This window comes from Neophocaena asiaeorientalis, unplaced genomic scaffold (assembly GCF_003031525.2).
Source record: "Neophocaena asiaeorientalis asiaeorientalis breed wild unplaced genomic scaffold, Neophocaena_asiaeorientalis_V1.1 scaffold544, whole genome shotgun sequence".
NCBI lineage: Eukaryota > Metazoa > Chordata > Mammalia > Artiodactyla > Phocoenidae > Neophocaena > Neophocaena asiaeorientalis.
The window spans coordinates 989,202-1,015,378 of record NW_020173921.1 but is presented as its reverse complement, the minus strand read 5'-3'; the positions used below and the strand labels follow the sequence as shown (position 1 = coordinate 1,015,378).

At 39.6% G+C, this 26,177-nt stretch overlaps 1 protein-coding gene across 1 annotated transcript in view; it reads left to right on the top strand.

Moving 5' to 3' along the window:
- ADGRB3 (adhesion G protein-coupled receptor B3) overlaps positions 1 to 26,177 on the top strand; it is a 778,422-nt gene that overhangs the window by 383,220 nt on the left and 369,025 nt on the right. Inside the window, exons 10-11 of the mRNA XM_024752147.1 lie at positions 8,650 to 8,718; positions 13,083 to 13,191. Coding sequence (XP_024607915.1) covers positions 8,650 to 8,718; positions 13,083 to 13,191 — 178 coding nt within the window. The remainder of the gene's footprint in view (positions 1 to 8,649; positions 8,719 to 13,082; positions 13,192 to 26,177) is intronic.

Genomic DNA, 26,177 nt, shown 5'->3' with positions numbered 1-26,177 from the left:
GATAGGTATTCTAGATAAAAGATTAAACCAGAGTGATGTGACTTTTTGTCCTGATCCGTTGAGAGACCACCTATTAAAAAAATAGGCAAAGCACTCTTTAGGGATTAGTTAGCTTTAAAAAATACAGTAGAACAAGCCTAAGATTATTTGTGTAATAATATTCCTCTGACTCAATTTTATTTCTCTACACTTTCTTGACTGGGAGGCTAAGAAGTAGAGTCATAGCCCAGTCACAGGGATTGGACATCAGTTATCCGGGCCCTAATCTGTAACCTGGGTGTGTTCCTGGTTTTGCACATCTCACATGCAAGTGTCATCATCCAAGTGCATGGAGGCTAAAAAAATACAGGAGACCAAGGCATTGTATCTTGAACTCTTTGGGTTTTTACCTTGCTGCAGACTTGGTCCATCTCATCTGACTTAACCTCCCCACTGCAGAGTCCTTCTGCCCCACTTCCTGCTTCCTTATCCCTAAGCCCTCATCTAACCTCACGTGGTCTTCTTCCTGTCTATTTTATCACCAGTGTTTTAACTTCGAGTTCATCCCATTCAGCTCTATTTCTGGTCATTTTAGTTTTCCTCCCAAAGGCTCCAGGTTTCAACTAGGATTAAGGATTCACAAGTTTTGACCTTTTGAGTTTCAGGCTTGTAGGGACAGTGGCAGCTGGGCGTCTGCTCTTAGCTCTATCCCAGGGTCCTCACGCTTGGCCAGGACAGAGCTGAGCCCACCGTCCCCGGGCACACGCAGCTCTGCTGTGTCTTCTGCGTGTTCAGTGGAGCTGTGTGTCCTCTAGGAACCAGGGCCTGGTCCCGGTTCTGCCCTCTCCCTCCGTCACCACGACACTTTGTTCCCTAATCAAGCCAGCAGACAACACGGCCTCCTTTCTGACCTCCCCATTTCCACTCTCACTCGCCTGTACTCTGTTTTCCACTCAGCAGCCAATGTTAGATTTTTATTTTTCCTGAAACTCGTGTCACATAACTATGGTGGGATCCAGGCCCCTCTCTGTCTGAGCCCCTGCCTCTCTTTTTCATCCTGTATTAATATTCTCCCCCTCCCCTCCTCTAGCTCCCTGCTCAAGGCCATGCCAGCTACGTTGCTTCCTCTCTGTTTGTGTTCCTTCGTCCCACTGTTGTTCTGGGGCTCTCTTCCTCGGGCCTGCCCATGACTGCCACCTTCATCACTCTGTCCTCAGCTTAGATGTCACCTCCTCAGAAAAGTCTTTCCTGCGGACTCTTCCACCTGAAGCAGGCTTGTGCGTGCACACACACACACACGTGTGCACACATACAAACACACATACACATATATACACATAAACTCATACACACAAACACATCCACACGTCCACACAGATACCCAGATGTACACATACACACACCCACATGCACACATGCACACAGTCACACACACACATACACACATATATACACACATACCTATACACACGTGCACAATTACACGTACAAACGCACATATATACACATAAGCACATAGACACACAAAGACACAGATACCCACATACACATGTCCACACAGGCACACACGCACACACAGCCCTCCCCTGCCCAGTCCCTCCTGGCCCCGTACACTATTTTATTTTTGGTTCATCACCTTAAGTCCTGTTTTAAATGATTACTTTTTACTAAATGTCCTTTCTTTACACAGCACAGTGCAAGCCCCGCGAGGGCAGGAACCCTCGTGTGTCTCGCTCACTGTTGCGTTCACTGAACTCAGAAAAGGGCCAAGTACACAGCAGGTGTTCAGGCAATGTTCCTGAAGGAGTGAGTGCCTTTCTGCCTCTCAAGCATCCCCTGGGTCTTTCCTCACCTCCACCCTCACGCCCACTTCTGTCCTCGCTGTGTCTCACTCGGGCTCTTGGTAAAGTCTCCCCAGGATGTTCCCTTCCCCAGGCTTCTTCCTCCCCAAGCCCCCAGCTTTGCTGCCTGGAGTGTAATTTTCTCTCTCTCCCGATGCCCTCTGCTGCTGAACAGGGTAGCCCTCGCTCCATCAGGGATGGGGCAGCAGTGGTGGTGCGTAGGGGGCTCCACTGTGTTTGGCAAAGAACCAGCTGTGTGTGGAAGAGGAGACCCCTTCCTTGGGAGGGGACCAGGGCCGAACATCCTCCACTGTGTCCTCTACTTGTGAGGCCCTGCAGTTTCTCAAGAGTGGGTGTCTGTGACCAGGACGGCCTTGAGACTTCAAAATGCCACTCAGATAGGAAGAGTTCGATCCCGTATTTAATCAGGAGAACCAGCTTTCTGATCTGTACAAATAAGCACCCTATCTCCTGCCCTGGACCTACAAGAACCCTGGGTATAGAGCAGAGGAGGGTGTTGAAAAGAGGCCACACGTTAGGTGGGGACCGTGTATTTGTGATTTTTAATTCCCCCAGTGTTTATCCCATGGTCTTCCACACAGTAGGCATGCAGTCAGCCAACATGCAATATTTGAGTATTTACATTTTCCTATGCCTCGTGCTGTACCCTGGGGGCATGGGAGTGAACAAAATGGAAACAGTCCCAACTAAATTATAAGCTGGTAGAGAAGAAGCCCTAAACTGATCATCATACAAATACATTGTAATTACGAAGTGTGATATGCTTTAAAAGAAATCTACACAGTGTAACTGCAACTCGGCATGTTTGCTGCCCTGTGAGTGGCTCCCTTACAGCTGGCTGCTGCCTGCATTACATTAGGGTGAAGGTGCACTTATTCATCCTTTTGGGGGAGTGCACAGTGGTTTTGCTGGGTTGCTCATGCATGGATGTAGAGGCCGGGAGAGTCAGAGACCATCGTACTAGTAATTCCCCAGGTACTGGGGAAAGCTGACTCTCAGAACAGAGAACAAGGGTCTCTTCTGGTCAATAGAACCTCTTCCGTCACGTCTTATTCTTTTAGGTGATTACTTCCAGGAATGGGCTGTTTCTTTTTTCCATAGATTTTTGGCAAAGCATGAATGATGACAGTATTGGTAAATGAAAAATAAAAATTTTCACTACTCAAAATCAGAAACATAAAGAGACCGTGCAGACTTTGTATACTTACAGGGTGGTGATGGGAGAAAGCCTTTTTGGGGAAATGGCATGTAAATCTAGACGTGGAGGACAAAGAAAAGGGTTATTCAAGTAAAGAACAGGAAGTAAAGTGGTTGAAGAAAGGGAGCAGCATTATATAGTTCTGGAGACTGGGCAGAAACAGGTTTGGGATGCATGGAGAAGTCTGCTGAGCCTGGAGTAGAGAGAGTGGGGGACAGGATTGCTCAAGACAGAGTGGAGAGACAGGAAGGGGCCGGATCATGCTTGACCTGCAGCCGTCAACTGCTCTCTGGATTGGGGATGCATGACTGTCCTGGGCTGTGCCATTTTAATCCTAATGGTGTGTCCCTGCTTCCTTGCTTAGCCTTTAAGCCTCTCTTATGATCCCTCTATATTTCATGTCGGGACCACCACCATTCCTGAAAGCTTTCAGTTCTCCTTCTTAACTCTGTTCCTTGGGGCCTGTCTCTGCCTCTTGGTGCGCAGGCATTTGCTGCTGGGTTAGGAGGAGGAGAACATGTTTCTTGTGGCTTAGATATCTCTGATAGTGAGCCTAATCTATAACTCTCTTTCAATAAGGAATTCAGCAAAAGTGCATGCTAAGATGTGATTCAATATACTTATAGAAAATTGTATATAGTCCTTGAGAAATTTGTCAAGTGGAAGCCAACCAGATATAGAACAAAGAATTACGTACTTACTGCTTTGCATAAAATTGAGTGTCCTGACCGGTGTGAGGTGATACCTCATTGTAGTTTTGATTTGCATTTCTCTAATAATTAGTGATGTTGAGCATTTTTTCATGTGCCTCTTGGCAATCTATATGTCTTCTTTGGAGAAATGTCTATTTCGATATTCCGCCCATTTTTTGGTTGGGTTGTTTGTTTGTCTGTTTTGATATTGAGCTCCATGAGCTGTTTGTATATTTTGGAGATTAATCCTTTGTCCATTGCTTCATTTGCAAATATTTTCTCCCATTCTGAGGGTTGTCTTTTGTCTTGTTTATGGTTTCCTTTGCTGTGCAAAAACTTTTAAGTTTAATTAGATCCCATTTGTTTATTTTTGTTTTTATTTTCATTACTCTAGAAGATCTGTCATACAGAGTGAAGTAAGTCAGAAAGAGAAAAACAAATATCATATATTAACACATGTATGTGGAATCTAGAAAAATGTTACAGATGAACCTATTTCCAGGGCAGGAATAGAGACACAGGCATAGAGAACGGACTTGTATAGACATATATACACTACCAGGTGTAAAATAGCTAGCTAGTGGGAACCTGCTGTATAGCACAGGGAGCTCAGCTCAGTGCTCTGTGATGACCTAGAGGGGTGGGAGTGTGGGAGGAGGGTCCAAGAGGGAGAGGATATATGTATACATATAGCTGATTCACTTCGTTGTACAGCAGAAACTAACACGACATCGTAAAGCGATTATAATCCAATAAGAAAGAAAATCAAGTGTCCTTTTAGTCTCACATGGCCAAATCTAGGACTTGCACTTTGAATGGGGCAGAGACATCGATGCTTCTCTTTACGACATGCATTCGCTCTGCTGATTTTTATAATACTTCCTGCCGAGGTAGAAGAGATAGAACAAAGAATTACGTACTTACTGCTTTGCATAAAATTGAGTGTCCTGACCGGTGTGAGGTGATACCTCATTGTAGTTTTGATTTGCATTTCTCTAATAATTAGTGATGTTGAGCATTTTTTCATGTGCCTCTTGGCAATCTATATGTCTTCTTTGGAGAAATGTCTATTTCGATATTCCGCCCATTTTTTGGTTGGGTTGTTTGTTTGTCTGTTTTGATATTGAGCTCCATGAGCTGTTTGTATATTTTGGAGATTAATCCTTTGTCCATTGCTTCATTTGCAAATATTTTCTCCCATTCTGAGGGTTGTCTTTTGTCTTGTTTATGGTTTCCTTTGCTGTGCAAAAACTTTTAAGTTTAATTAGATCCCATTTGTTTATTTTTGTTTTTATTTTCATTACTCTAGAAGATCTGTCATACAGAGTGAAGTAAGTCAGAAAGAGAAAAACAAATATCATATATTAACACATGTATGTGGAATCTAGAAAAATGTTACAGATGAACCTATTTCCAGGGCAGGAATAGAGACACAGGCATAGAGAACGGACTTGTATAGACATATATACACTACCAGGTGTAAAATAGCTAGCTAGTGGGAACCTGCTGTATAGCACAGGGAGCTCAGCTCAGTGCTCTGTGATGACCTAGAGGGGTGGGAGTGTGGGAGGAGGGTCCAAGAGGGAGAGGATATATGTATACATATAGCTGATTCACTTCGTTGTACAGCAGAAACTAACACGACATCGTAAAGCGATTATAATCCAATAAGAAAGAAAATCAAGTGTCCTTTTAGTCTCACATGGCCAAATCTAGGACTTGCACTTTGAATGGGGCAGAGACATCGATGCTTCTCTTTACGACATGCATTCGCTCTGCTGATTTTTATAATACTTCCTGCCGAGGAAAACCAGAGTCCTGCTTCCTGCCCATGGTGTCCCACAGCCGTTTGCTCAGGGTCTCCCACGTGCTGAGTGTCTCATCATCACAACTCTGAAACCCCTCCCAGCAGAGGACATTCTTAGGAAGGAGAGCTTTCTGCTGAACAAATCATGGGCCATAATGTGGCTATAAATACAAATCATGCAGCCAGTCGTAAAAAGATAACACAAAGGGAATAAAATCATAAAGCTGCCATATATTGAGCACTTAGCATGTGTCGGATACTGTGCTGAGAATTAGCTCTGAGCTTCACAGCTGCTCTGCCCCGCAGGTGTTAGCATCTCTGCCTTACAGGCTAGAGAACGTAGGCAGAGGTGGGCAACGTTAGCCCCAGTACCCCACAGGTAATAAATGTTGGGAGAATTTTTAAAGCAGGTCTGCCTAGTTCAAGCTCCAAACTCAGACTCTGCCAAGGACGCTGAATTTTTCAAATCAGTCTAGGCCGTAGAGATCGGGATGTGATCAAAACAAAACAGAAACCTGTCAGATGCAATTCAGGGGCTAAGGGACTTGATCCACATATCATCAAAGGAGAGGTCTGACCATAGGTAGCAGAGCTCTTGAAAAACTCTAGAAGTTGTGCCAGTGCTGCCATGGAAGTTGCTTTAGACTTTTCTCAAAACTTCAGTCAAGTGGCCTGAAAGGTTATGAGTCCCCTCTTCAAAATGCTGTTCTGTTTAGTTCTGCTTTGTTCCATCTGTCAGTATGATATTTGAGCAAATGTATAAGTGAATTGATATATCGAAGTACATTTTTTTCAACGTGTGTGAGACATATTAGAGCAGGGTCAACTCAGAGGAATGATACGTGAGTCTTGTTGGAGAAACCGAGGTGTAATGACTTTGTGATTTCATTGTTTCCTTTAAGTTAGGACTTTATTAACCACCTGCTGTGGGCAAGGCATTGCATGCGACGAGGATACACTGAGGAACAAGCAAAGCTCAGTATCCCCGGAAATGCCCCTCCCCCTCCCCCATCTGGGATATTGAGGCTTAGCCCCTGTCCCCCTACACAAACCCACAACTGACCATTTTCAGATTCAATCCACTGGGAGATAGAAGGAGAGCTTTACTCTGTGCGGCATTCCCATGTTCATTTAGTCAAGTATGATTTATTGGCCTTGGAAGGTAGTACAACCGCCTTTCTTAGACTCTCTGCTTACTAGAATGTATATTTTAATAATCTGTGGTTTTTTATGTATGCCCTCTGGTGATTTTGAAACACCAAACTCTGAATTTATCGTTTTGATCAAGGAATCGCGTGTGCTCACTGGCCTTGACGTACAGCGCAGAGCTGCTGACTCCGTGTCACTAAAACACGCTTTGTGCAATGTTTTCCCAGAAACGGAGATGCGTTGGCACAAATTGCCTCCCATTCTTGCGGTACCCTTGTTAGGAGCAGCATGCATTTTGTATGAGAGCAGGCAGGGGCTAGGACGTAGGCACGGTCATGGACCTCAGCCAGGCTGACGGCGTGAAAGGGGATGAAACCTGCAACTTTTGTCTCACTAGCACCACGTCCCGTATTGAGTTCACTAGCCATAGGCGATCGGAGAACTCTGAAGGTTAATTCTTTCTGCCCATACGTAGAATTACAGCTCAGTGGACAAAGCCCTTGAAATGTTATCACCCCAGCCAGGACATTTTCAGTGGAAGAAACGGCTGGTAGTACAAAAAGGTTAAACGAATTAGAAAACGGGTCTCAAACAGACTTGCCGGTTTTCTTTTCCAAGAGCTGCCTAAAATATTCTGTAAGTTTTATAGAGGTTGTGACTGGAAACATGTTTCAGCCATATGATTGCCGGGAACTATTAAAATGAGTAGCACAAATAGGGCAATTAAATATAGATGCTAGTAGATTCAAACCCCAAGTGGAAATGAAGCTGCTTGATTTTTCTTCTAAAAACACGCAGGTGAATTTCTTTGGAATTAGAGTAAAGGCCTATCTTGAAAAGCTGGCTGGATAGGGAAGAAGGCTGAAGAGGCTAAAAAATTGTGACTACCTGGTCCCCAACCCCTGAAGGGAGACCTGTCCTAAGTGAAGGTATCAACGTAAGGCCGTGCTCCTGTTCATAACATACGGAGCAGCCAGAAGAGATGAGCTCTGAGGATAAAAGCAAGGGACCACCGTCCGTGTAGCTTCAGACAGATGCCAAAGCTTCACTTTACACTTCTTAGGTCTACTGTGACCCCATGTCCCTGGCACCCTGGTTTTCCTCTCCTGGCTCACAGCGAGTGTGAGAGGATAGGAAGGTCTCTCTTTAGTACAGATCCCTCGTGTGTGAAGTGAGCACTAACACAGACGATGCAATGTGTGGGAAACAAAAAACGAACACTGAGAGGTGCCTGTCTGCCTGGAAAGGGAAAACCGAAACTCATCGCAGGCACTGCTGGAACACGTTAAAGCCAATGTGTTTCCAACAGTTAGTTAGGGACCAGGGGGATGACAAGGATTTGGACATCCCTCCATTTTGGCTTGCTGCAAAAGGCAGGGGAATTTGAAAATAGCCAAGACTTCTTGAGCACTTACCATGCAGGGACTTGAAAAATTTCATGTCATCGTTACAATAAGTAGTTGTAAACGTTAAAGTAAAATAGCCAGGAAGGGCAGAACCAGGATCCAACAGAGGAAGGCTTCACTGGCCTCAGCTTTGCCCATGGCCTGTGACTTCACTGTGATGCCCTTCGACCCAGCAGTGTGAGTAGCAATCATTCCTCACAGGGAACTGGACGACTTTAATAAGACAAACACAGGGGACTTTCTTGCAGGAGCTTACAAAGAGAGCTTCTTTGTAAGGAATAATTATACGGTGGCCTGACAGAGTAGAATGCAGAGCATATAACTGTGATAGAAAGTAAGTGTTGTGCCTATTGTGATGTCTTCTGAATATGTGACGTTCTCTAGAAATCCCAGAATCATGTTGCTGAGAGAGGGTCCTCAGAGAGCTTCTAGAATAGCATGTTAGGGTCCTCAAGCAGTATTGCAAAGTGTTTATACCTTCAGCGTTCAAACAGATGTTGTTGGAAAGGATATTCCCTCGTGTAACATTAAACCTTTTATCTAATTTAATTTACAGAACTTCTTTCAAATAGTTAGCAACCTTCTAGATGAAGACAACAAGGAAAAATGGGAAGATGCACAACAGGTAAAGCTGAAGTTATTTCAGAACTTAAAATGAAGTTGGTTAAATAAGGCTTCGTAATATGTGAAAAAAGTAATGGCTCGCTATTCCAAGAACATAATAGGAAACATTTTAAAGTCATTCTAGATTATCTCGTTCTAATTTTATAGAAAACAAGTGACCTCCTTTATCATAACAATCTATGGAATCAATGATATTTAAAATGTGAAAAAACAGAGCAGGTTTAAGTAATGTTTAACTTTAAGGTATTAATACATAATGACTCTATGCCTTACCCATCATTTTCTTTCCTGTCTACAGACTATAGGAAAAATAGGTAATCTAAAAGGACACATTGCCATATCAATATTGATATGGTAAGATGCTTATAATGGAATGTTAAATGGAAAAGAATTACCAAGCAGCATGTAAACCTGATTGCATATTTGTGAAAACAGAAATGTAAAAATGTTCAGTTATAATACAAATATAACTTATGGATGGGATAAACAACAAAATAATAAACTAGCACTTTAATATTGCTTAAAAAAATAGAAAAGAATAAAAGGACACATTGCAAACTAAACTGTGGGAGTACTAACTAGTAAAATCATTTGTATTTACTCTGTTATGTGTTATCTGAATTATGTACACAGATGTGCGTTTTGACTCAAAGCCAAGAATTGTAAAAATGAGTTCTCATTACAAGAAATGTATTCTGCTTTTTTTCTCTTTCTGCTAAGTATGGTAACTGTAGCAAGGAGCCTTATTGGTTTAGTTATTGTTTTAAAAATGGCTGGCCCTGCCATTTGTGCTATACTCACTGACACATGGTTAATACTACTTTTTCTAAATCACAGAAAAAGTGAGTTAGAAGTTAAGAAAGGGAGAATAAGCATGTTTTTAAAAATCCTGTAGAAATTTAATGTAAACATTTTCTACTTGACCCTTGTTAAAAATTCCGCGAGAACAATGCAATATTGAAAATGAATATTTCCTGAGTTTCAAGTGGACCCTCTCTCTCCCTTTCCCTTTATAATCATATTCTGGGCCTTCAGGAGTAAAGCATGCCCTTTATCTCTATTATCATAGGAACTCTATGGATAGACTCTAAAAATAGTCCGGTGTGGGTCCACCTCATTATCAGGTACAAGTGCTGTGCTTCTGGCCATAGGAAGAAAAAAAAAAATCACTCCTTAGTTTAAGACCCGGAATCTATCTTTTCCTACTAGTTTGAGTTATGTATTTGTCCTTGGCTTCATTCTAGAGGAGAACCTCCTTCACTCACTGTGAGAAAATGGTGTCTTTCCTTAGAATACACTGCAGTGGCTAAGCACATCTTTGTAGAGTGCTGGAGACTGTTAATTATGGATATATTTAGGACAAATGTATAATACCCTATTTAAAACAAGACTGCAATCCATCAGATGGTGTTATTTACTGCAAGGTCCCAACTTGAGCAAATAATGAACAGTGGCAGAACTTTTTGTCAATGGAAAATCCTGAATCCATAATCCACCTATTTACTTGTGATTTTGAGTTAAGTATATTCTTATCTTTTAAATATTTTTTTCAGTAGTGATGATCCTTAATGCTTCTCTGAAGTAACTATTTGAAATAAAAGCAACTATTCTGTAGCGGTGTTTTCATAAATGCAACCAAGTGGTAAATGAGTCTCCAAGTTTTTGGCACAAAGGGTGAACTCTTCAGAAATAAGAGCTGTTTAAAATCTACCAAAGATAATCCTTTGTCTATTTTAGAGGAATAGTCTCAACAAAATATAACATAAAGCATAGCTCTGTGTGCATTTGGAAGACTAGCTGAGTAAAATGGTGAATATTTAAGTCAGAAGTGTTTTGCCATTAGAACTCACACTTTTAGACAATAAACAGTGTCATTTCATAGTTTGTTCACTACACATAATCCCCAGTTATGAAGGATGAAACTATGTTTAGCTAAAGCATCCTACTAAAAACACAGTATACTAAAGTGAGAAAAAAAAAGGCTGCATTCTATATAGCACTGTTTTATACACCATCATTGTAGTTGGAATGGACGGTCCATTTCATTCATGATAATTGTGATGATCAGTATTTCCTTTTTATACTGAACGCTCCTGTGTCTCTCCAGGAGTACGTAAATTGTGGCCGCTGAGCCAGATCCAGGCTGGCACCTGTTTTGTAAATAAAGTTTGGCATCATAGTCACAGTACCTATGGCTGCTATGGTACAGCAAGGACAGAGCTGAGTTGTTCCAACAGAGAATCCGTGATCCACAAAGCCACTCTCTGACCATTTACAGAAAAAAAAAAAAAAAAATCAGCCCCGGCTCTATGACATTTGAAAATTGTTGGGGACATATAACTACAAACAAAATCTGCTGCCACCCTAGAAAACCTCTCCCCAAAGTAGGCAGGAAAGAAAACAGTTTTATTATTGAAGAGGCATTAAGCCAGAATGTGATGTGCATCACAGGCAGTTCACTAAGAGTTGCAAAGACAGAGAAACCTCATCCTTTAATACAGACGAGCGGATGTTCAACTCATTACACACGTGTTCTCGAGGTAAACAGTAGCTAGTTCTCAAGTAAGAGGACTTTAGGTAGTTCATCCTAAATGCACTGGGTAATTGGGATGACCATCTTGTTAGTTAATTGGCTTTATCCAAAGGAAAAATGAGCTCTGATATCTTCATGACTGCGGGCAGTTTTGCAACTCAGAGTGAAGCACCTGCTTAAGTCAGGGTCTAACACTCCCACCGCCCCTCCCACCGCACAGCAATCTAGATGATGACTTTCCACTGAGAGACATCCCTGGGTCTTTAAGCTGGGAATATTTAACTTTCAAAAATGTTTACACGCATTTCAAAGAGACAGAGAAAGAATTTAACCATTACAAGTTTTCCAAAGTAAATGCTCTTAAGGGAGGGGGGCAAGGGGTTAGGGAGGGAGTCTCTTCTCTATTTTCAACTGGGAGGATTAAGCCTCTTCTTTTTAATTTGTATTTACCCACACACTACACATACTCATAGACACACACACCTACGCAAAAATAGAAGAAAAAATACAGTAGCAGCAGGAAGTTTGGAGCTGATGGAAATTTCACACACATTTTTGGAATGGGGAGGAAATTTCACACACATTTCGGGAATGGAATAGGTAAGCAATAGCATTTGTCCCCAAATCTTCCTGAAACTAAAAAAAAAAAGTACAGCTATCTATGCCATACGTTTCTAACTGTAATAACCATTGTTCATGTCTTCAACCATATGTGAGTAAGTATACGATGCATTCGAGGTGTCTGATTTTTGGATGGGTGTGGCCACAAGCTCCTGTAAAATATACACACTGTGCCTGCTGGCCACCCTGCCTGACATGTCTTTCTGCTAATCAGAGTGTCTCTCCCCCTTCTGCACAAGCCTTTGCAAATACAAAGCCATTTAAAATTCTCTAATCCACTTAAATTTTTCATGGCTTGAAGCTGCAGTGGTGCTGAATGGCAAAAAGCAATGAATGTAACTTCAAAAGACTTTCTGCTTTAATCTGGTTATATAATGCAGGCTGACTTTGTCAGCATGATGGGTTACACATGCTAAAATTCATTTGTCTTTTCAAATGGACCTCACATTCCATTCACTGTGAGCTATTGCCAGAATCAGGTCATCTTTAAGCAAACACTCATCTGTTTGCAGTGTATAAGGCGGATGGTGTTGAGCATGTCTTACATATGTACATGTGAAACACCTATACTAGAGCTGTTTTATGGTCCTGCAAGTATTGCCACTATTATTCATACAGCAGCTATTACAATGATTAGAAATAAATGTCTCTCCCAAGGTAGTTATTTTACAGTGAACTTAATAGTCTGTAAATATTCATGATGGCAATAATAATGATTTTTCCCCAGTGTTCATTGTACAGATGCTAAGTAAAACAAAATGTAAAAAGCCCCCAAATTTCAGTGTTTGTTCTATGTTATATTTAAGTGAGGAAAGGAACCCATCAAAAGTAAAGACATGCTGCTTCTAAGTGTACAATCTGTTAGATATTTTGAGTTTTCTTGGATTTATGAAGGATTAATCACGGCATCATATCGCCTCCAGAGTTCTTGCTGGCTGACATTTGATGTCATTCTCAACTGTTAGTTCAAAAAATATACAATTGTTAGATGGGTTAAAAAATAAATTAATAAATAAAAATTTAAAAATAAAATAAAATGATTAAAAATAATTTTAAAAAGTAAAATAAAATATAGCTGCTGCTAGTTGGAGAAATGACTTCAAATAAATCAGAGCTCATTTATGATCTCATTGTGTCTTTTTAAAATTCCAGTTATATATTCTATTATATAGATTTTTAAAATTCCATCTAACCTTTGCTTATTTTTGTAGATTTATCCGGGCTCAATAGAGTTAATGCAGGTGATTGAAGATTTTATACACATTGTTGGAATGGGGATGATGGACTTTCAGAATTCATACTTAATGACTGGAAATGTAGGTAAGAAATAGGATGTTTTCCCAAAATCTGACTGAATTTTAAAAAAAATTTGCAAGTATCTGAGTCATACATTCCTAGGTGTGATACCCATTGTTCATATCTTTGAGTCTACATGAGTAATGTATTGTGGGTATTTGGTGTCTGAGTTTTCAATGGGCCAACCACATATGCACTATAGACACATACCTACACACACACATTCGCATGCATCTGAGTGTATTTGTATACATTTATTTAAGCCTACTTGTATTTATCTGTACACGTATATAGCAAATGTTTATTGCTCATATTGAAAATATATAGTATATACTATGTGATTATATAAAAAATAAGTCTTTGTGGTCTCACAAACACTGTTCATGAAGATGCCGAGTCACTTTCTTGCTAGGGGTCCCAAAGAAGTACTGAATCTCCATAAGGGTGGGACGCTTCAGAGACCTTTAGGGGTCATTGTCACAATGCTACTGCTGCTGAAGTTTTCTTGGTAACTTCGAGGACATGGTGCATCTCTCGGGTCTCTGTAGTGGATTCTGTAATGTTAGCACACGTAAAGTGAAAACATCTTTCTTCCTTTAGCTGTCTATAACATTGTCTCTTATAGGGAGGAATCACACAGAGAAGCAACATCCACATGGCCTCTTACGGTGCTACAATTATTGTACATTCAGCCAACAGCAATTATGTTAACTAAATGGCACATTTCTTTTTGTAGTTAAAAAAACTGCAAGAACAAAGAAATATTCTTCCTAAATAGTATATGCATTGAGTTGATACAGGTTTACAGTTTTATTTCTTTACAGCTTCCTCTTGTGATGTTACTGTGGCTCAGATTTTCTTTCATTGTCATGTTTTAGCAATCTTCACATAAAGACTACTCACTGGAGATAAAGATGTGTTTAAATCAATATCTTACCTCACATTCTTATTCAAAGGATGTTTAAGTTTTAGTTTCTAGATCAAGAAGAGACCTAACTTCGGGAAGGGATTAACTAGGGGAGTTCACACGGTATACAACGTAACGTTTTTATGATTACAGCTTTGGTGGTTCGTTTTATACTTGATTTCTTCGGAAGGTCCTTTAGTCCTATAGTGACTCATTTGACTCTGAGATATAGTCTGCCAGGGTGACCTCAACTTGTAACTGGTAATAGCTAACTACTGGTAATATTCTTCAGTTGAAGAGAACCTGTGTAAAGGAGACCTCAAAGGTCTGCAGACAGTTCCATGCCCACATGCCATCTTCATGCAGCTTGAGGCCTTACAAGTTAGAGTTATGCCTTAATCCACTTTCCAGAGATGGTGGAGGGCCCAGACTTTTGCCGAGAGTAGATGTCCAGCAGCTTGTGCTGGTTCACGAATGAAGGGAGCTGTCCTTGCTATGGGCAAGGAGAAGAAAAAGTGACCGAAAATAGTATTTTTATTGAAGGATGAATTCAAAAATCAGAGAAAATTCAAATTAAATGTCCATTCCAAAAGTGGCTGGGCAAAGAGAGGAAGGGTAAAATCCGTGGAAAAAGGGGTAGCATGTTGGGCTATGAGTTTAGGGAACATGGAAGGAAAACCCTAGAGAGATTCTGGGGACGCTGGTCATTCAAGATGGAACCACTCTTCTAAGGGCCTATGATTTTTTGGGGGAGGAAAGAACCAGGAAGGCTGCTATGCCAGTTTGGACAATAGTAATTTACAAGAAAAACAGAGGGGGGAAAAAGCAAAGAGCTATTGTTTTCTTGATTTTTGTTAATCTTAGCACCTAATTCTAAAACGCATGGCTAATTAAAAGTATTATCAGATCAAAACATGGCACTTCTTCAGAATATGTTTGGAAAAAACTTTAAAAACCAAAACCAATCTTAGAGTCTAGTAACTTAAATTTGAACTTAAAGTAGGCTGTTTGAATAACAGCATACCAAATGCCCTATAGTACTAGTATTACTTATGACAAAAATTCCATAAATATCAATAAATTGCAAGTCTTTATTCCTCTTTACCTTTCTTTTGACTTACCAAAATTGTATTTTTGAAAAATTTGTGTTAAAATCATGCTTTGCCTAAGTTTGCCTACTTCCTTTATCATCACTAAACTTTAAGAAGTATATTAAGCATAGTGACAAAGCAACTTAATGCTGCAAATAGAACCAATATTGTCCTATATTGTGTTCAGTCTTGTGTAAGGACAGCATGATTGTTTGGCCTGCTGATCGCTTCACTGATTATCCATATAAGAAAAGGTTATATTCTGTGAATAAGTATCCCAAACATTATTACACCACCCAAAAGAGATTTTATTTATTTTGGTTTCTCCAAATACTAGTCGAGGGACTGACTTACTGTTGTTTGATGACCAGAAGAAGGTTATTCGCAATAATATTTAAGAATTTTCCAAAGTATATCCATATATTAGAGTTCTCCAGAGAAGCGGAACCAATAGGATATCTGTAGGTACATAGAAATAGGTTTATTTTGGGAGTTTGGTTCATGCAATTTCAGCAGCTGAGAAGTTCCAAGATCCGTTCTGTGCAAGCTGGAGGCCCAGAAAGCTGATGGTGTCATTCTAGTCCAAACCCGAAGGCTTGAGAGCCAGGAAAGCCAATGGTGTTAAGCCCCACTTTGAATTCAAAGACCTAAGAATCAGGAGCGCTGATGTCCAAGGGCAGGAGAAGATGGATGTCCAGGATAAGCAGAGGACATATTCACCTTTCCTCTGACATCTTGTTCTATTCAGGCCCTCAATGGATGGGACAGTGCCCATCTGCATTGGTGAGGGAGAGCTTTACTCAGTCTACTGATTCAAATGCTAGTCTCTTCCAGAAATACCCCCACAGACACACCCAGAAATGTGGTTTAACCAGCCATCTGGGCATCCCCCTCCCAGTCAAGTTGACACATAAAATTAACCATCACAATCCACTCATATCAAATTGGGTAATATAAATAATAATCACTTACTATTCACATTCTTCATGGTATCCAATTTGATACTAGTATATGTAAAGCATGACTATAGTGTTGTGTCAGATATGTCCAATGTTTTTGGACAAGGACACACAGACAGAATAATTTGCAGTGACAACTTGTAAACTGTGTGAGTTGGCATTTGTTTTATGTCCTAAGTCCAAATATTAATTATCCAACATCAAACTTACACACACACACACACACATGCTTGCAGGCTCACAGACACACATACACACAGCATGTTAGTGATAAATAGACACTAGGTAACTAAGAAAGTTTGTTTATTGCTTATGTCCATTTTTTTTTTCAGTGGGTTGGAATAAGACTCCTTAACGAAGGGGGTGGGTGGTGATGTGATGAATTGGGAGATTGGGATTGACATGTATACACTAATATGTATAAAATAGATAACTAATAAGAACTTGCTGTATAAAAAATAAATAAAATAAAATTTAAAAAGTCTCCTTAAAGAACTTCAAAAGATCATCATGTCTTATAGAGACTACAAATTTTTTTTTATAAAGCCTGTATGCACAGCACCTCACTTTTCTGGAATATAGATAAGCTCTTGAAGAAAGAGACAGAGTTGAATAACCACAAATAAAAGAAAGACCATACAATTTAATAAGAGAGTCTCAGAACCTTGCAGATAGCTTATTTTATTTCAACTTTAAATAGTTTTGGGCTTTGTGTTTTCTGGTTCCTGGTTTTGACAGAAAGGGTTGGGAGCAGAGATGGTGCTGTTAGAATCACATACATAGCAGATAGAATACCTGAAACAATAAAGAAAAAGAAGTTCTGAAAGAATCTGGCAGAGTGGAGCCCATATGGTGGGAACAGCACTCTTCATCAAGATAAAAGTTTCTATAATCTGATTAAGATAGAAAATGAGTGACATGTCTTGGAAAGATTTTCTTCCAAAATAATTCAAATGAAAAGTTTTGAAGTTTCTTTTATCTGAAAAGTGTCCGTATCTGTATCAGCTTTTGATAACTGAAATGCTCTTATATGCTAACTATGAGCATGTTGGTATAAAGGTGAGCATGTTCATTGTGAGAGGGAACAGGTCCATAGCTTTGTTCAATTTCTCAAACGACTTATGACCTCAAAAATTTATTAACACAAGCCTTGGAAAAAAGTATTCTATGAACAAAGATGTTAAACAAGCCAATGCATTTATAAAGTAATTGAATATTTTTCATATCACATATGAATATGACATTCAAAATAGACACATGATAAATTATAATGAATAAAATTTAGTGAGCACTTAGGAAACACTACTAAATAGCTTATATAATTACTTAGTAAATGAATGAATATGAAAAATTGATGTGCTACAGAAAGATTTAAATTTTTAATATGCCTCAGTTTATCCTAGAGTTGTATTCTACATGTTCTAAATATGCTGTACAGGCAAGTGATCTTCTTCAGTGAAAAATGTGAATTTTTCAATATATTTTAAAAATATTTATTATTGATTAGGTCGGGGGACTATATCTTAATATTATTTAATGTGCGTTCAAGTTATTTTTCTTCAACAAGAATATTTCTTGAAGAGTGTTTAAACTGACTTTCTACGCTTTCTCTCCAAACATTTCCTCTTCAGTTCTTTTCCGCCCCATTCTTCTCTCATCACTTTCCTGAAATTCCCCTCAGAAAAGCCTCTGGAAACTCCCAACTGCCAAATTAAACCCCCACTGTCTCTTGAAACTGTCCATTCTCTTAACATTTGTGTATGTATTATATTATAAAATAGAATTAAGGGATAAAAATTACTCATGACTCAGAGATATTTAGAATTTTTGGAGGCAGTAAAGTAAAACAAAGCAGAGTATGCACTGAAGTGGAGACAAGCACATTGTTTGAGGCCCAGCTGTTTGCAGTTCCCAAGACAGAACAGGATGTATGCGACCTCACCTGATCAGAGTTACAGGACAAGTGCATGGATGACAGCCGCTCTAGAGCATTTGTCTAAAGTTGTGGCAGCATGTTTTATAGTTTTTTATTATGATTTTAGTCATCTATTTTCCATAATCACTTCAAGTAGCATATTGTGTTTGCCTTGTTGGTAAGAATAGCCTATTCTTTAGAAATTAAGTGTTTTAGTTTTGGACTTAAAACCTGAATTGTGTTCACCAAACTGAACTCAAGGAGGATCTGTCATGTGATGTATGTTGCAGCCCACTGACTGTGTTCAATTAAAAACAAAAAGAATTTGTCTCTTACTATAAGCAAAGCCTTTCCTTAGTGATTCAGGTCATTAAATGAATAAGCTTCTCGTCTACAAAGAGTTTGCAGTCCAGTTGTGGGCATAAAATAATTACATAGATGAATAACATACCAAGTGCACTCTGGTGTGTGTCATGGAAACCAAATGTTACAGAGATTCATTCTGAGAGATGTTGTTCCATGTAAGGAACTAGAAAATGTTCTTCAAGAAGGAATCATTTAGTGTAGATGTTGAAGGATGGCTGGATTGTTGACAGTCCAACCTGAGACACAGTGAGTGACAAGGAGATGGTGACATCCCAGAACATTCTTTTAGCAAAAACAGTATAGAGTTGTCCAAGCTGAGATAGTGCTTAGGGGATACGTGGTCTATTTTGATAAAGACACCTATGTATGGAGGTAAAGGAAATGAAGTAAACTTGGAGAGGCATGCTGAGACATGGTGTCACATGCTTCCCGATTCCGAAGACAGTAGGGAACTCCTGAGGCTTCATTGATGGGTGAGAGCTGTGCCTTGGAAAGACACAGGTCACAGCAGAAATAAAATTTGTTGAGATTGAAACATATTTTAAACACAGAGACCAGAAGGCTTTTTATAATAATCCTTGCAGGAGATAATGAAGACTTGAGTTAGCAGTAGTAAGAATAGAAACCAAAATGTAGTTATATCAGTTTGAGACTCTGAGGGTCGAAATGATGGCATTCCGTAACTGAATGTGGTGTCAGAGAGAAGGGAGGAATTAGGATTATATTGATTCAATGAACATTTGAGAGTGTCTTTCACATATTAATGTTTAAATGCAAATGTACCCCTCAAGTGGAAAAATAAAATGTGGTCTTGGGTTTTGGTAGAGAAGTCAAATTTATGATATACCCTTGGTAGTCAACTGCATAAAAGTGATGGTTGAAGCCAAAAAAGCATTTTCAATGATCAGGACAGTAATAAGAGGGGTAAGATGGAAGATGATGCCTATATTTAAAAAGAAACAACTCCTGACTATGTGTGGTGATGGATGTTAACTAGACTTCTTGTAGTCATCGTTCCACTATATATCAAAATATTGAATCATTATGTTGTGCATCTGAAACTAATGTTATATGTCAATTATATCTCAATAAAAATATCTCTGTATATGACTATGGAGAGATCTCTAGGATATATTATTACCTGAAAAAGTACGTATAGTCATAGACCAAGTTAAGAAATATATTTTGTTTGCAAATAAAATTTACACATGATACTAGGAAGAGGTCATGTAAGTTATAGAATAGAAATCAATGTTGAGGGGAAAAACAAGAACAACAACAAAGAATCGTTACAGATATCAGAATAAGAATAGTCAGAGGAAGTAGGTATAAGGGGTTCCGGAACAGGGCAGTAGGAAATCAGTGGCATGTAATTAATAGGAGAGAGAGAACATATCAGAACAATACTGTAGTTAATATCAATTGCTAATAAAGTTCAGAGTAGTGGAGTTAAGAAAAATCTTATGTGATTGCTGGTGGTAAAACGTAAGTGTTCTCCAGGAAAAGTGCAGACACAATGAACAAGATCTAAATTTCCAAGCTCTTTAGGTGGTTTCAATGGATTTACCCGTAACATTTTAACACAATTATCTCTAAGGATTTAGTTTGCACAGATCAATGTTGCTACATCCACTTAACACTATCTCACAACAGTTCCTTAGGAACTCTTCAAAGTTGACAGTATCAGATAAAAAAGGAATATTGTTAGGTTAAGAAAGTCTCAAGATACAGAATATTAAAGTTACTGGCTGTAAGGAATTTCAGAAGTCACCCCTATGTACACCCTTAGAGATAGAATATTCTGGAAAGTATAGTTCCAGTTTTTCTCTAGTAATCTAATAAGGCCAGTGCCTTGAAAACATTAATGTTAAGACATTTTTCTCTTCCAAGCTAAATATCACTGTCTCTTCTTTGTTTAGAAATATGAAATGCTGGGCTTTTCAGAATGAACATTCATACTTGGTGTTTTCTGAAATCGAGTCCAAATTCAACCTTAAGAATGACATGATGCAATTTTGACATCTTTCTCTCCACAATGCTGGCTCATCAACATCAAACCTGTGTTATTTCTTACACTCACTGGTAAATTTAATCATTCCTTTAGAGAATATCTTGTTCTTCAATTGAGAAACCCGTCTTCAATCTGATGATGTAATTACAAAAGTAAAGTGGCTCCTCTTTCTAGGCCTATTTTCCTTTCTGTCACTGCTTCATTTTGTGGATCATACACCTCCATCACTTGTTTAACTTCCTTTCTTTGGAAGAAAGATGCCTGTAGTGAGTTGGCACTGAGCCTGAAAAATGCACAATTTAACATCTTTTTGCTGTTGTTGTTTATCTGTAGCACCTGACGTTGGTTCAGTCAGCTAGACTTGAGTCTGGAAGTGTCAGATTCTACCTCCTCTGCCTGGCTCACTACACTTTTTCTTGCTAGACTTGTGAAGCAAATGGTGTGTATTTCTGTAGGTCAGGAAGAACAAACTAAAAATACCTGTTTTTTTTCTTTAAATGATACTAACATACTGGTTCCATTGAGAAAATAAATAGTTCAAGCAGCATTTTAAAACTATGGCTTGGAATAATATGCAGCATTGAGTTCTTTGATGATTTCTCATTTACTAGGAATTATCTCATTGCATTTTCTGTGATACAGTTATTCCAAATGGTTGAGGTGAAGTGCTCTGAGGAGGCTGCTGAGAAAGGGCCATACCAGACTCTTTTAGTGGTAGGAAAGACATACTCCTTACGGGGATATGATGGGCTCCCTACTACCCAACTGAGAGCCCCATTTAGATGCTCCCTAATGTCGGTGTAACAGTTTGGGAATAACGCATGGATCTAACTGGCTTTAAGAGGGTGCCAGGTTCTGTTTTAGGTTCTGGGCATTTCTCAGTGAACAAATCGAATGAAGCTCTTGCTCTCATGGAACTTGTGTTTTGTGGCAGGGACAGAGGTCAGTCAAGCACCCTCTGACATGCCCAATGGTTCTAAGTGATGTGAAGACAAGTCATCAAGAAGGGGGACAGAGAGGGGAGAGAGGAAGTGGGGGGTGGTCGGGAATAAGTGCTAGTTGAGTATATACCTGGGTGCCTTGAGAGCATGGGGCATGGTGACATGTGGGGACAGACCATCTCCATCAGAAGGAACCAGCACAAAGGCCAGGATGTGTCCACGTGCTTGGCATCGTAGAGGCCTGGAGGAGGCTACTGATGGTGGAGTGGCTGACAGAGGGGCTGAGAGAGGTGGAAAGGGAGTGAGGAACAGACTTTGGAGGGCGTTTGACTGTAGGTCTCTAAACGAGATGCAAAACCACTCAAGGATTTGAGCAGAAAAGCAACCAGATCTGTTATATGTCCTGAAAGGACCATTCTGACTATGGACTGTCAGGGGTATGAGTGCATACAGGGCGATGGGAGGGAAATTATGGCAATAGGCCAGGCGAGAGAGGTCTGTGGTTTGGACCAGATGCCAGGGGAAATAGTGGGAAGAGGCCAGATGCTGGAGGTATTTTAATGGTACGTCTGACCGAGTTTACTGATGGCTAGAAATAGGGTGTGCAAGAAAGAGATTGTCAAGGAAATGTTTCCACTACCTCTCCACGAACCCAACTACAAAAACAAGACAGGTTAATTTCCAAATCTCTATACTATAAGCAAATGTCATAAACCTCCTTTGGTGGCCATTTAAATGTCTCTAAAATTTAGGATCCAAAGCAATCTCTTTGGTTTATTTTTTCCTTAAAGTATTTTCATCGAGATATAATTGACATATAACATTGTATCCGTTTTAGGTATACAACATAATGATTCAATATATGTATATATTGTGAAATGACTAACATAATCACTTTCGTTAACGTTCATCACCACACATGGGTACAATTTTTTTTCTTGGGTGAGAATTTTTAAGATCTGCTCTCTTAGCAACTTTCAAATATATAATAGACGATTGTTGATTATAGTCACCATGCTGTTTCTTTTTCATGTAATCTTGTTCCTGAGTCCAACACAAATACTTGCTCTTGCAGTTTAAGCAACTCTATCCTCTGAAGCCATGAGCATTCTGTCATCATTACACCCTCTGAATCCTTGGTCAAAAGCTAGAATGAAATTGTTCATTAAAATGACTTTTTTAGGGCTTCCTTGGTGGCGCACTGGTTGAGAATCTGCCTGCTAATGCAGGGGACATGGGTTCGAGCCCTGGTCTGGGAGGATCCCACATGCCATGGAGCAACTAGGCCCGTGAGCCACAGCTACTGAGCCTGCGCGTCTGGAGCCTGTGCTCCGCAACAAGAGAGGCCGTGATAGTGAGAGGCCCGCACACCACAATGAAGAGTGGCCCCCGCTTGTCACACCTAGAGAAAGCCCTTGCACAGAAATGCAAAAAAACCCAACACAGCAAAAATAAATTAATTAATTAATAAACTCCTACCCCCAACATCTTCTTTAAAAAAACAAAAACAGAAACACACAAAAAAACCAAAAAAACAAATGACTTTTTTAAAGCTGACAGATTGAGCTGCCAGTTAACACATGAAATAAATTCTTCTTTTCCTACCATTTTTGTATTTTTTCTTCTATTTATAAAGTCCTGGGACCTCAAGAATGGAAGAACACTTATGGATCAACTAAGTCCAGCCATAAACTTGTCAACTTCATCTTACTTAAGCTATATTGTATTTTTTTAAGTTTTTTTGGAAAATAAATAACAAATAAAGGTTTATTATCTGAGTTGCAAAGATCTTTGCAAAGGTCTTTGCAAACATTTATCTCTTCAATTTAAAAAATGTTATTTCTACTAGTAATACTTACATAATTACAACCCTGGACCTCAACATAGAAAACTCTCATCATGGGATAGCGCTTCAAATTAACAGTAGGTCTGTGTTCTTTTAGAAGGTAACTGGGGTGAAAATAGTTACATAATATTTACATAGTTACATATAATAATGGTTACATAGTTATATAATTGTTACATGGTTACATAGTTCCAGGTTTATCTATCTAATCTGCTTTATACAGCCATGCTCAAGGACACAATTATTCATGGAGTCATTATTAAATAGTACTTCTTGTCCCTGAAAAAAAATTGAACTAGAAAACATTGTTAATAGGTGTTCTTTCTCATTTTGAGTAACCTAGATGCCCTAAACTTTCCCTCTAGTGTCCCTGTACTCTGCCAATGGCTAGCTCTAATGCTAACTACTGCTCTGCTGTGAATCTCTCACATGGTATCTGGATCTTGAATAGTTTTTACTTCTTTACCCTGGTTTAATTTACTGTTAAGAAAGAATAGAGTCTTTTCCATTATGGTTTATTACAGGATGTTGAATATAGTTCCCTGTGCTCTACAGTAGGACCTTGTTGTTTATCCATTCTCTATACACTAGTTTACATCTGCTAATCCCAAACTCCCAATCCATCCCTCCCCTCTCCAAAAAGAATATGAAAAAGAATATATATTAGAAAAGAAAGAATAGAGAGTCTACATGTTGCTACTTTGGCATGCCTCCTTTCTTATAGTACCTTATGTGTGCATCATCTGAGTATCCATTTAATGAAAATTCCTTCGTATCAGACAGTGACTGTTATTCTAAGAAACGCTTTTCAGAAGTGCCATTTGAGTACAATGCATAGGAAAATGTTTTTATTTGTTTGTTTCTACTTTTATTCCTCAGGCTTTCCAAGAAAAGCTTTAGTAAAGCATCCCTTGTATTATACAGTGTTTCCCAAATTAACGCTTTCACAAATACTCATGATACAACCTTGCTGCCAGAGTGTTAAGGGCACCCATGCGATATGTTCTCATCAGTGCTTTCCATTCAGAGTGGATGCATTTTTTTTTTTTTTTTTCAGTACGCGGGCCTCTCACTGTTGTGGCCTCTCCCGTTGCGGAGCACAGGCTCTGGATGCGCTGGCTCAGTAGCCATGGCTCACGGGCCCAGCCGCTCTGCGGCATGTGGGATCTTCCCGGACCGGGGCACGAACCCATATCCCCTGCATTCGCAGGCGGACTCTCAACCACTGCGCCACCAGGGAAGCCCCAGAGTGGATGCATTTTTATCCCTTTGCATCTTAGTAATTGAAAGTTAAAGATTTGTTTCATTATCTTGCTCAGCCAACCACACGCTAACCTACTTCTGTCACATAAAGAACTTCACTGTAGCTTTTGATATGACTCTAGGGAAATCTTACTCATGTATTCTGTATTTCTACATCAAAGTAAAATGAGGCTTAACCTTTCGATACCTGAATGATGCTTTTTTCTGAATCTTTTATAACATATCTTGGCCAGTGAAAATTTTGTGAACACGTTTGTCATTCATTCATTCTCCATCCCTTCAGTAACTGTCTGGGGGAGAATGCCTAGGTAAAGACCAAATCTTTGGCCTAGGCCCATCATTTCTGTTGGATTTTATATTTACAGGGAAAATGCTCATGGTCTGAAGAAACCTAATGAGGTCACACAAACCTCAGTAGGAAATGTACAACATACAGTGTCACAGTGGTGCTCAGCAGTGTAGAAGCAGGAACAGGAAAAGCAGAGGACAAGCTGGCTTCTAGCATAGCTGTGTGTATCTAAGGAAGAAGAGTTTAAAACCTAAAGGATGAAATGTGTGTTACAGAGACGGTGAAGAGGTATGTCTTAGGGCTACATCTTGGTGTATGGGACAAGAATTGTGGAAGCTGTCCTGAGATAGAAAACCACGATTTCAAAAATTAAGATTTCTGGTGAGAATGCAGACAGAATTCTTGGGTTTCACATGCGTTGACACCTAGACCTAACCACAGAGGTTTTGGATTTGAGTTTTAACTATTCTCTGTAGAGAACATGAGTTTCTGCAGAGAAGTTACTGTGACTTGTGCCCTCAGGAAGCTGTGAAGAGCTTTGCCTAAAGGAATCCATGCTTTGCCTCCATCCATCAGCTGGGTATCAGGAGGAGGGTTCCAATCAGGGAAAGGCTTTCAGGGGTGGGATTAGCACAGGGCCATGGTGGAAAGTGGATGGCTTCCTAGTTCGCTGCAGATGCTGCCTCTGAAAGATGCTGGAAGGATAGGTCTTCCCAGTCTGACTTCATTCTTCTCTTTGAATCAGTTCCTTCGGAATCTAATAGACTCACACTTATAGGCTAGAATAGAAACATAAAACCTAAAGCCAACTAAACACAACATTTGAATGTTATAATTGTCACACAGGAGGCCATCTTTCTGATTTTGCTGTTCGACTGTATTAGAAGGATGTTGCCATAAGTTTGTGTGAATGTGAAATACTGTCCCGTTTTAACTGTCTCTATGGCAATAATTGCTTATCTCTATGGCAATAGTGGTTTGCCTCTACAACAATAACCAGCGAAGAGAAAAGAAGTACTAATTCCCTTTTAACATTTTTTTTTCATTTTTTTCTTTTTATGGTTTCACCTTTTCAAATGTCTTATTTTATTTGGTTAGATCAAGAATTCTGTGCTAAATTGTTCTTCTTCTTCATTGTTTCCTTCACTGAATTCCAAAAAAAAAAGAGGTTCTCATCTGAATTTGACAGAAAACTCTGACTCCCAGATTAAAGTTAAAGACTGATGCTCTTTAACACAGTGGAAGCAGGGATGCTGTTCTGTATCCAAGAAAACACACTGGCTTTTGAGCCCGACTGGCTGCAAACCTTGGCTATATCACAACTAACTGGCCTTCTGCAGGTTATTTCGTCTCTAAATCCCTCAGTGTGCTCCTTTCTAAAATAGAGGTAGTGATATCTTTCCTGAAGAGTTATTATAAAGA